Raw genomic sequence first — 12,521 nt, 5'->3', positions numbered from 1 at the left:
TGATTTCACCGTCTCTGTGTGTTATGGATCGACTGGCTGGTTTGGCTGGCTGAAAGGAGGGAGACCTAATAAGTTGTGCCCAGATTTAAAGTTGATTATCCACTATGAACTGGACAGAATTGAAGAAAAGATTAAAAGCATTTTTTTATTAATTACAAGGCCCAGAATTGCTTACAATTTGACAAGCAAAGTTGGCCAAACGTTGAGAAATGTAGGGTTGAAATAAAGCATGAATTGAGGAAAAATGCTCGAGAGAATTAGACAAACGATCAATTTCATTTTAAGTTTGTCATTTCTCCTATCTCCTATTTTGGAGTTATCTAGTTATAGAAACTTCTATTTTGCTTAAAGTCCTTGAGATAAGAAAAGTAAGTATGATAGAAAATAGTTTTGTTTTAAAGATTAGTCACCAATAAGAAGCCAAACCTTTTTTTTTACACTTTGATGGGAAGTTAGGATGCCAAAAGTTTTGAGGATTATCAAGCATGCAATAAAAACTCATTGCCGAATTCCTTTTTGGACGTAAAAGTGTTCGCACTTTTACCTTTGCAGAGTTAGAAAAGTCTCCAGTAAGAGTTGGTTATGTATTCATTGTATCACAATGCTCGAGAATCAGTTGCTCATTGAATAAAGCCCTAATAAAATCTGGCATCTTAAAATGTACTGTTTCATTTCTATGTTTGTTTGTCCACATCTAGACCAGCCAGAGGGCGCCACCTCCACCCAATAATTAGGAAAATCGTTGCAAGAGGTAAGGAGTCAAATCCCAAGAGGCAAGTTAGGCTGTTCTCCCGTTTTTTCTCTAGACTAAATAAAAACTCTCCCTCTGGACTTTAATGCTGGTGAAGTTATGATAAAAAAGATAATAAATGTGTAAGCCAACAATTCCCTGACTACATTAAATGAAACTATCGCAATTTCGTCCAATTTGGTGCCAAATTTGGCTTTTAAACGGGTCATTTTGCAAGAAACCAACATTTTGAATGATAAATGGTGAAAAATTTTGAAACTAATGACGCCCAGTTAAAAACTTCTGTAGTGTAAACAAATGTGTTAAATGAATCGTTGCAAGAAGCGAATCACGGTAAAAGCGAAGTATCGCTTTAGATCACTAGAATTGAGAGTGATTTATGAATGCACAATTTTCCACCAAGAAAAATGAGTGAAGTTAAACAAAAACTATAAATAATAGCTAGCGGTGGAAAAAAGTGATTGTAAAAAAAATAATTTCCGGAAAAATCGTGCTCTAGTTAAAAAAAAACTTGAAAGTACGGATTCTATTGGACTCAATCTCAATTTCCAAGCCCATCGCTAATAAATCAAGCCAATCTCGTCATCTCCGTTGGACAAGGCTACATTACCGTCGAAGTTCAAATCTTCGGGGTGAAGTGAGCACACATATGTTTTTCATGACATGCCTCTAGCTCTTCCACTGGCAGTATTTTGATTTCCATCAGCTATAGTGCAAGAAACGGTATTGCTCAGAATGGGCTCTTCTTCCTCAGTCATACTCATGGGATAGAAAATTCGACTCCACTCGGAATAATTTCGCTTGAAAAGTGCCAGCCAGCTCCTTATTCTCTGCGACCTCTCTGGCAAGTTTGAATTATTGATGAGCTTCTTGGAAGGCGAAGTAGGCTCTCGCGGATGAGGATGGAGCGAATGGCCATATGTACCTCCTATTTCTCCCCAGTTCGGCGAAGAAATATGTCGAAGACACATTGCAGTGCATGTTGGCACAACTGTGACAACCTAAGTGATTTGGATGCTGACTCGAAGCACACATGTGATTCCGTGGTCCCCACGAAATGATTGTGAAATTGTAATGTAACGAGAAGCAGATCAGTTTTCACACCCCAAACACGGTGACGCTTATTAATCTGGTGTGATCTTTTCTTTTCGCTTTGCCACCATATCCCCAGGGGCTGGTTCAATAATGATGACAATCAGATCTTTCGCGGCTTTATGGCTCCATCCAGCCAATAAATTGTCCAAACGGCTTCTCTGAATTGCTCCCCATTCCGTCGTTGATCGGATTGAGCACCTAACGCCCAACAATTTGGTCGTCAGCGTCGTCGTCGCTGTTATTGTCGCCTTCGTGATTTCCACTCACATGAGTCTCATGTACTTACGTTTTGTAGAGTGGCGGAGGGAAAGATAGCCTCATCTCAAACTGACCCGACCAGTGTAGTGTGTTAGGAACTTCCAGGGACTTCTTGACTTCTTGATCGAGCCTCTTCCGCTTGGAAATGCGGAATAGACGTGCTCTGTGCACCAGTACCACTTCTACCGGGACTGGGAATGCTGCTAGTGTTATTGTTTCTACTCTGAGTTCTCATTTCTTCCATTCATTCGGCCAGCCCCATAGCCCCATAGTGACCTAAAATCATTCAGATGAGCTCTTCTTGTGAGTGCGATCGAGTGTTTTTCGCCGTTCGTTTCGGGACACAGGCGGAATCGTCTGACAATCGCTTTAGACATGGGAATATGAAGTTTGAATGAGCAGAAGGATCTTGGAGGAAGAAGGCCGCTCAAGTGGGAATTATGTTCGCTGCGGTTGTTTGCTCGTCGTTGGAAACTTGATGGTGCGAAACATTGTTTTGCTGACGGAATACGAGATCAAGAAACAGAAAAACGAGTGAGATATATTTTGCCTGTCGAAGATGCTCAAATCTATGAGTATGATGAAGAGATCCCATTGTAGAAACGAAACGTAAAAATGAGCAACGACTTGGACGTGTTTTAGAGCCTTCAGGCTGTCCTCATGCCGAAGGTTGTGAAACGTGAGTGGTATGGATTTTGATGAACATTGAATTAGTCTGTCAGCATCTCATCGCAAGGAGCTTTGTTCATCTCCTGCTTCTGTTGAAGCGGTTACTTCTAAAGCTGCCTCTGCTTTTTCACTTGCTGTTCAACTATTATCTATGTTACCGCTCCATTGTGTCAGTTAGATAACACAAACTTCAGTCGTAGGCACGACACATACGGCAATTTGACTTTTCTTGCTGATACTGTTTCCTCGAGCGACCCTTGTGCTCATCCTACTCCCCCCCTTCTCTCTTTTCCCTTTTGTTCTAGTGCTCGAAATATTCCGTTCAATTTGTCGCAGAGCATGGTGTACTGCAAGGGACAATCTTTGCCCTTGTTTCAAGCAAACTCAGTGTATTGTGCGCTACATGTCGCGATCGTTCAATCGCGGCTCTGAATTAGTATTCGTTGAACTTCGCATCGAGGCCGGATCTACTACATACTTTACAAACCTCCAGGAAACGGATCTTTTGGGGATCGCCTGTCGTGTCGTTTCATTATCTTTTAATTCCTTCTAGAATTCAGAGCCAGTGTCTGTCACAGAAGGGAGACTTGCCCTTTTTGTTAGATAGAGTTTACTCAAAATCGAAGAAACCGCTCACAAGTAGTGGACTCGCGTGATCATTAGCTCCTGTATTGGCAGTATCTTCACCTTTATCTGCCGCTACACAATCATCATGAGTGGAGACAATTTTGTCAAGCCCAAATTCAACGGGGATTCCAAAATTTTGGAGGCGATCATGGCCGAGAAAATGAGCCAAGCCACCACGAATTTCTTACGTTCCAATTCCGTGCATTCCGTGGATTCCACATGCTCCACTCACAGCTACACCAGTGGTCTTAGCGACAGTGATAGATGCTCATGTGATGATTGTGTGTTAGGAATCACGGATTTTCTACTGGATTTCTCGCAGACCAAAATTCCATCTAATGAACCTGCGTCCAGTACTTCCAAACCAAAATCCAGAAAGGTAAGAGAGAATACACGAATTGGTTCTTAAACGACGAAGAAGTAGTTACCAATGACCCACAGTTTCAATATATCCTTGAATGCAAAATGCTCAATTTTCCGAAATGGCAATGATATTTTGTGAGGGCGTTTACTTAGAGTAGAGCCCTCTAACTTAGAGCGTCAATGAAAATTTTGATGGACAAGCGCTACAATTTGAAAGAAAGCAACACAACCTCGGCTTTTCCTCCTTCCCCAGTTGTGTCATACATCATTCATTCAGGTCAAGGATGGTGTGTGATTCACGTATCACTATCCATATTGCCAATATGCCGTGTTTTGGGAGTTAAAACTTCTGACTAACTAAGTCATCGTCCAATTGTTAGAAATGATGGGTACTTGTGCCTGTGAACGAAAATGGGGCTGTTAATTGTTAGCTTATTAATCCAAGGCACTTATAACGAGTTGAAGGCAATGCAATTTTCCATTTTTAGATGTACAAGTGTTTTACCTGCTAACTCTCAATAATACAATCGAAAGACAGGTTTTAAAATTAGTCAAATGATAAGCGGATGTCTTGCCAGCTCCAGAATCTACGCACGTACTCCCATATATACATATATGTGGTGTTCTCAATTAATCCAACTTTAAAAGGGTGATGGACCCGCATATACATGTGTAGTCGAGCTCAAACAATTTAGACACTTGTGAATTCGGACGAACGAAGGCTGATGATGATGGTGATACTGTTGATCAATGACTGGGCTGCCAATCGAGTGACTAGTACTAATACATAAGTCAGTGTTAGACGAGGGAACGATATGGGAGTTCGTGCTCAAATCGCAAGGCACTTGTTAAACAACTTGGCGAAAGATAAGCCAACATTGATCGAATCAGCTTGTTGTCTTTGACTCAGCTTCATCAGTGATGAACAACCCAAAAGAGGGAAGAGACAATGGCGACCACAACCTTAACACAACCGATCTTTAGTGACCATCTTTATCTTAGCAGTACTATCAATTCCCCCTCCGTGTGGCGAAAACATTCTGATAGCACGCCCATTTCGTGTAGTATGGAGTCTCGAAACGAATGTCAGTGTGTTCAAAGCCCTAAGAGTGGTCAAAGAAGGCGATCGCTTCGTAAAGGTCGTGAGAAACTCTTTGATATCTTGCTGCCACGCAATAATGGTGCCACGGAGGATCAAAAATTCACTCAAAGTGTTTCCTGGTCCAGAATCCGATTCAAAAATCCCGACAAAGCTAGTGCTAGTGGTGGTGGAAGTTATCAGGTCTGTTGTATCTACTGCAAAGGTGTGAGACGGGTAGTCGATGACGAGCGTCGTTGCAGTGATCCATTCCAGTTCAGCCGTGTTCTAACATCCGATCAAAGAGCAGAGCTCATAGAGCTCATAGAGACGCATAAAGGATCGGACAATTTTGGTCCTCATGAGGACGATATTCTTGAACAACCCGGAGTTGCAGATGCCGAGGCGAAAAAATCTCACGTTGTAAGTGAACTAAAACATGCATTATCAGGCTGTTCAAGATTATTGAAAACCCATGTCCCACCTCGGAATTCCCGATTCTTCTTGACGCAAGTAATCTGTGACACTGATGTAAAATACTCTTGAGCAAATGATGAGCTCCTTCTGTTTATGTGCACTTTGCATACCAATGTTGATGGACGGGCATTATCGAGATATCGTTTAAGGTAATGCGATGACTGTTTTTGTCTAGGAATGGTTGTACCATTGTCTAATGTTAGAATGCTACTTTATCCGTTCTGGACAAGGCTACTCAATGTGACAGTATATATAGTGCAATGTGCTCAGGCCTCGCATTGTCAGAACAAAGTTTGCCTAAAGATTTTAGCCAAAGTACACATGACGTTACTCGATGTACTCATTCTTATCCTTTATACTGAAACACCATAGTGAATCGTGAACAACAGCGCAAGAGGTAAAAATAGAATAAGGACCTTTGATCATTGAAATGTTTTTTGCGCAAGCGTTTACGAGATTGAACCAAATTACACGTCAATAATCAAAGCTCTATAGATGCGCATTTGCGAATCATTCCGCAGCAATATATTATTTTATGTGAGATTCTTAATCATTCAATCACACTCAAATGAACTGCATGCAATATCCTTTTGTGCGAACTTAAAAGGATCTTTTGAGAGTCAATCAAGGCACGGCACGATCTCTGGAATATATAAAAATCGTGCAGATCGGGTTGTTTTCCGGCAGTTGTTCCATGCTGCCAAAACCTATTGTGCGCGAAGCATTAGCATTTCATAAAGTAAAAACCTTCAATGGGTAACCCAAGACCCCAAGTGTTAGCAAATGTTTTATACACGAACGGGGGCAGCGATTCCTATACCTGGGTAAAGTTATCTGAAAAGCTTCTGCGTGATTGAAAGATTCTTTAGTTTCTCTGTGACCGAAATAAGAGAAGAAGCTCATGCTCCGTCAGTTCTGAGGTGCGCTGAATTTGCTTGTGTAGGTGAGTGTACCGCTGTAGTGCGTAGAAGGATAAAGGCGCGAGCATGTATCCTTGCGCGACGCCTCTCGAGTCTCTCGGTGGATCTCTCACAAAGAACTCGCCCACATGGGCTCTCAAACCCATAGGCTCATACTTGTTGCAGTGTACACACATCAAATACATCCACACATGCATGCACACATACACACGCACACAGTCAGCCGCCCCTAGAGTGTGTGGATGGAGTATGAGGATCTGTTTGATTTTGGCCACATTCCCGTGAACGCACCACCGTACATTTATTCACGTTCTATCCATTCTTCTGTGGGAGCTGCCTCTTAGAGAGTGGAAAAGTTTGTCGATTATTCGAAATGCGATACCACGGTATGTGACGTCAATCGGGAGAGACACGAGTTAGTTAACACTCGCCATACTCTGACGTTCCCCGTCATCAGATGTAAAATCAAGTGTGCCACTTCTTCAAGAGTGGGGGATATCAGAATAACGATGTGTGTGCCTCCCTCACCCAACACAGGTAACCCGGCGCCATGAAGGGATTTCAGCCTGAAATTGATCCAGCGCGTTCAAGTCACTTGGTTTAATGATTAGTGCTCTCGTTGTCGAAACACAAAACACTTGATGCCCTTTAACTCCGTACAGCAGTTATAAGGTTGCCAACAAGCATCAAAAGAATGCCGAGACCAGATCCGGATCAGTTTAATCAGGACCAGGCCCCAACTCGCCAGAGAATGAGCTCACCAAGCTTTTTTCGACGGACTAAAAAGCTCTCGGTGCCCAATCTGAGCCTAGGAACTAGTTCGAGTAGTGAGTTGTCGTCGTCGCCCAAGAGCTGTCCACGAAGTGTACCTCAAAGATCAAAAGGAGCCAGAAAGAAACTGTCTTTGGCCTCATCTCCGGTGCCAGTGTTTTGTTTTGGTGCCTCCCCATTTGATGACGATTATAAGTATGAAGATGACACGGATGCGGTGAAATGTCTGGAATCGGCGGCTCGGAAAATCTCTCGTGGTTCTCCCAGTCGATCTCCTAACCGACATTCATCTCCCCGTATGGGAGGGTTGGTCGGTTTAGCTCGAGGATACGAGCAATATCGCGAATCTCTGCGTTATCTCACTCCTACCGTGGAGTATGGCGAGGCCAGTTCGGATGACCTCAGCTCAGAATGGGAGAGCTCCGACGTTGAAGGCAACAATAATCGAAGCTTCACCAAGCGCCTCGCTTTGTTGACCTCACTGCCACCCGGAACAATTCAAGAGGCAGATCCAGAAAGGAGTGGGAACTTACTGACGGTTCCAAATACTGATCCTCAGTTTTTCTCCTTGGATGAAAAGCAGGATGTATCGCATTCACACAAGTCCACCCACGTTGCCAAGGCAGCACCTGATCCGAGCTCTAAAAAGTCATATTTTTCGAAAAGGGTGAGGCTGCGCATGACATATGTGTATATTTGGAAGCTAATCTGATGCAAAGACTTATCTCTTTATAGCATCACAGGGTGCTCATATATCACTCTTGTTCTTAGTCGATTGAAAGTCACAATTCAACTCCAATCAGTTGTTTTTTTTAATATGGGGACCTCAAAGCGACAAAAATCATTTGACTATGCTTGGGGTGTTCGTATATGGTATGCTTTTTGCCTAGCAGTGTCTGTGACCCTGTTCTTCTTGATCACTATACCCTACTCAATGCTACTCAGGCTAACCTACGTCCTAAAAGACTTCAAAGTCTCACCAAGATTACCTAAACAGAACCCCTAGCTCAAGCTATAAAAGTACCAGGTCGTGTTTTTAGGGGCAAAGACTACCTGGCAAGCGAACATGCCCGGTGAAATTTAATTGACTCTTCATCGTTCGCCCTAAGTTTGGAGGGGATCTATCTGCGTACATTGAACATAGTCAAACTAACCAATCTCGTAAAGCAAATCAAGTTTTCCAACAAGTTGTCCTTAAAAAATGTTAGAATGCTGCCTTTGAACCCTTAATTCGAATCCAATCGATGGGCTGGTAGCCGTGTTATTTGGAATCCAGTTTACGTAATGGCTTGGTTATGATTTTTTTCCTCGTACGAATCTCTCGATGGATGAGAGTAAATCTCCCATAAAGTAACCTTCAGAATGACGTAGCTCTGTGCCCAGGTTAGTAGCTCTTTTCAAGATGATTTGTTTTACCGCTTCAGTCTTCTGATCCCATTCTTTTGGTAGAGATGGAGGAGGTGGAACTCGGTTTTCGCACAAATCCCTCATCAATCTCGATGTCGAGGCCCTATGTTAGCTAGTTGTTACACGTACGTTTTCTTTGGTCCAGATGGCATACTAGCTAGCATACTACTCGTACATAGAGCAAGATGTTTTTCGGCCTGAATACCAACTGTTGTTGATCCCTAAGAGGATGATGGCCTTTAATCAAATGTGTGTTATCTTGGCGTCCTTATTTTTTCTTCCTTCCTATCTTAATGAGCTCCTTCGAGCTTGGCATCTAAAAAACATGCATCATGCAACTAAATACGCGTTTTTGAAAGAAGATCAGATGAGTACCACCCATCTTGTGTGATTGAATTTGGCAGATGAATTTCTCAACTAAAGTGTTTTGATTGCGTACTACTCAAAGAACATTGGAGAATGCAATAAATCTTCCCTCTGGTCGATTTTAAAACCCCTTGCTTGGCTCATAAACAAGCACATAGCACCACAACTTGAACCCATAGCAGAAGATGAATAGATGGATTCAGATGGATAGATGTTTTCTGTAGATAGCTAGCTGGCCAGCTGGCTTAAGGAACTCTTGAGGGGAGGTATGCATTGTATCTAGGTTAAATGTAGTGCAGGTGCAGAATATGTGAGCTGCATCACATTGGATGGATGTACTTAAAGCCATCAAGGGATTGGGGGAGAGGAGGGGAGAGGGTAAAGAAACTGAGCTGCGGCCATCGACCGTATTGAAACGCTTCACTTGATGGTTTATGCTTGTGCCGTTGTGCGTCTACCTTCGGCATCTGGTGTTGGCGTGTATTTTTATGGTTGTTTTATGGCGTACCACGCGGCGACTTTAATTGATTGGCTTGTCTTTTGAAGTTCACCACAGAGCCATACGTACATTTGGTGGGACTGGATTTGGCTCGGCTTGAGTGACCATCTTCCGACAACCAAATTTGGAACTTCCAATGATGAAAGTTGTCAAACTTAAATCCTCTTTCGCGACGATAGTAACTGAGTCAAAAATTAAACATGTCTTTTTGTGTTTGGTTGAATGTTTTTGGCAGGAAAAAAAACCATTTGCGGCAAGGTTTGTTTTCTCAATTATATTTCAGAGAAGAAAAAAAGCGACCCACAGATTTTCTTTCTAGTTCGTAAATGATCTCTGCCCATTTAGAAGAAATATAGTTCTCGTCGTAGAGGAATATGTCCGCTTCTCCTGTCCTCATTTCGATCTCCTCATGATGTTTATGGCATCCTTTTTTCCTTTCTTTCAGCCCTCTGGTTGGCGTAAACTGCGTCGGATGGTTCAATGGACCCCGTTCATCCAAACGTACAAAAACCGTCGCTACCAATGGGTCCAGCTCGCGGGCCACTCAGGCAACTTCAAAGCCGGGAAAAATCAAGGCACGGTTCTCAAGAAGCTCTGTGTTCAAGAGGAGCTCTGCTATCAGAAGTTTGAGAATGATGAGTTGGCACACCTCGTGCCCAAATATCAGGGCATCCTGACGTTGGATGACGATGAAAGTGAGTTGACTCGTTGAGAAACCTCCAAAGTTTTTTTTTTTGTAGTATTTTCAAATAATCACTTGGCCTTAACCAACTGTTATTATGACTTCCTTCGGCAGAATTCATCCAACTTCAAGATTGCTTGTCGTCGTTCTCGAATCCGTCGATCATGGATTGTAAGATCGGGGTGAGAACTTATCTTGAGGAGGAACTGGCCAAGGCTAAAGAGAACCCAAAACTCAGGAGAGACATGTATGACAAGATGATCGCTGTGGATTCTGATGCGCCAACTGAGGAAGAGCACAAACTCAAAGGAGTCACAAAACCAAGGTACGGACATTCATGTGTACTATGCTGAAAAAGTAGAACAATTTCAGACTCGAACTAAAAGATCACGACAAGACCCAGTGCAAAAGGAATGCAGAGCAGTAATGTAGATCATTTCAATTAGAGGAGTGAGAGAATGTCAATATTTGCGAGGTAGATAATTGACCTTGGATGATTCGGATTGAACTAGAAAAGTTGAGATCCCTTAGCTTGATACGAGGTTTCTCTTTGAAGACAAATGTTTAACACTTTATGATATAATCTCTCATTGAAATAGATACATGGTTTGGCGAGAGACGATATCTTCCACGGCAACGTTGGGATTTCGCATTGAAGGTGTGAAAATGAGTGACGGATCTTCCTCCAAAGAGTTTAAGACTACCAAGACAAGAGACCAAGTATTTGAAGCGTTCAAGCGGTTCTTGGCACTCAATCCGAAAAAGGCTGTAAGTTGATTTCTTGAATTCATTGACAATTTGATGGGACACGTTCCGTTGCAATCACGTCTGAGCGGGGAATTCCTATAAGTCAGCAAAATAAAACGTACTAGATTCTATTTCAGGTGCAGTATTTAGAGCGCTTAAGAATCATTCGAGCAAGTCTGGAACGGTCAAAATTCTTTCAACAGCATGAGGTGAGCGAGCAAATAAATCTTGATTCAACGAGTGTTCATGGACTGCACCTTGACCACACCACGGACTTCTAGAGAGGTGGACTGCAAAACGAAGCAAAAGTTTCTTATCTGCTAAAACGTTTCTTTTTTTCCAAATAAGCAGTTCACACGACCACAAGGTCTTGTTGAAAAGATGAACGTGGCCAAATTTGCGCCCAAAATTATGCTCAGGGAATTTAGGAGATAAGTTCAAAGTAATGTAGCAAACACTACAAAAAATCCGAATTTTTGGCCTGCTCTTGGTGACCTACATAAGCTTTTGGCAACATAATTTTGAATCGAACCACTTTCCAAGTAAATGATATAAAGATGATCCGCCTTTAATTGAGGAGATCAACCTTCCTTATTTTATTACTTTAATTCGAAAAGAGGCTCAGAGTGGCTATGACCAAGAGCAGGCCGATTTGGCGGGAAGCTCGTTCACAGTCCATATTTCAAGAAGTTCGTGACCACACATACGCACACACAAACACATTTGTCTACTCCTAATTTTTATTTATACCTTTTGCAAATCCAGTTGATCGGAAGCTCGCTACTCTTTGTTCATGACAATCAAAAAGCCTCGATATGGTTAATAGACTTTGGGAAGACTGTGCCATTGCCTGAAGGCCACAAAATTGACCACAAGTCACCCTGGGAGGTCGGAAATCATGAGGACGGGTATCTCATTGGCATTGATAACCTCATCAATATCATGGAACAACTGGTCAACTCGGATGCCCCCAGAATTGCCGTGTCGTCTGATGAGCGAGCGGAAAAATCCCTCATAACTCTCACAACCTCCGAAACGTAATCAAGTTTACATTCCAGGAAAACCCAAGATTGGTATCGCCAACGCCGGTAAAATTAAGACCAAGCATGATTACGACTATAGCCCCAACCCACCCGCAATCCAGTTCATTCATTTCTTACAATTCGTTAAAGATCTGTGATTTATCTTGCATCCAAGTCAAACAGATTCATTTTGTTAGTGCAAATAAAGAGAAAAGTCGCTCCCATACCAGCTAACGTTGTTCTATTGTATCAGGTTGGTTTTGATGCTGTATTAAAAGCAATGCAAATGGTCAAAACGTGATTCAACCACGTTGTGTAATCAATAGAGCATGAGAGCTGACAGACTGGTTCTACTGGAAATATCGGAGTGGAGAGGGCGTGCCCCATTGTTGTCTGGACGATCAGATGATTGGTCTGAAACGATCGGTAAAAATGTTCATTAGGACCAAGGATTAGTTGTAGAATCCTTGAACAAAGTAGGAGATATTCATTCATCCTTTGCATCCCGGTACGAGTACACACCTGATTGTTGATGGCGGAAAGAGAATGTTCCTTGTTCGAGATTTCGGGTAGATACACTTTAAAGTATATGACTTTGTTTGAAGGACACTCTCTTCGGCCAAATAGAGGAACAAGTGGTTGTAATTTTCGTGTTTGAACGCTTTTAAGAGAGACTTCTTTTGACTTGGGTAACAAGATTGTGGGTTTTGATGATGCTCTCAACTCCTCCTCTGGATTGCGCTCTAAGGTTGGTAATTCTTTCAAGGGGGACATTTCATCATTTTCATT

General features: G+C 42.4%; 1 protein-coding gene across 1 annotated transcript; it reads left to right on the top strand.

Annotated features, from left to right (window-relative positions):
* The first annotated feature begins 2,897 nt into the window (after nt 1-2,897).
* LOC131883423 (inositol-trisphosphate 3-kinase B-like) lies at nt 2,898-11,961 on the top strand. Its single transcript, XM_059230898.1, has 7 exons — nt 2,898-3,779; nt 6,900-7,676; nt 9,727-9,976; nt 10,078-10,288; nt 10,563-10,731; nt 10,848-10,919; nt 11,476-11,961. The coding sequence occupies exons 1-7, from the start codon at nt 3,486-3,488 to the stop codon at nt 11,749-11,751; spliced, it is 2,049 nt and encodes a 682-aa protein (XP_059086881.1). The 5' UTR covers nt 2,898-3,485; the 3' UTR covers nt 11,752-11,961.
* The last annotated feature ends 560 nt before the right edge of the window (nt 11,962-12,521 follow it).

Source organism: Tigriopus californicus, chromosome 7, assembly GCF_007210705.1.
Source record: "Tigriopus californicus strain San Diego chromosome 7, Tcal_SD_v2.1, whole genome shotgun sequence".
In the NCBI taxonomy this organism is placed as follows: domain Eukaryota; kingdom Metazoa; phylum Arthropoda; class Copepoda; order Harpacticoida; family Harpacticidae; genus Tigriopus; species Tigriopus californicus.
This window is presented reverse-complemented; position numbering and strand designations above follow the sequence as displayed.

Excerpts from the sequence above, each read along its gene's own strand:
- LOC131883423 (XM_059230898.1), top strand. The coding sequence starts at position 3,486 with ATGAGTGGAGACAATTTTGTCAAGCCCAAATTCAACGGGGATTCCAAA. Across the intron at positions 3,780-6,899 it reads CCAAACCAAAATCCAGAAAG|GCAGTTATAAGGTTGCCAAC; the intron begins GTAAGAGAGAAT and ends TAACTCCGTACA. Across the intron at positions 9,977-10,077 it reads GACGTTGGATGACGATGAAA|AATTCATCCAACTTCAAGAT; the intron begins GTGAGTTGACTC and ends TTCCTTCGGCAG.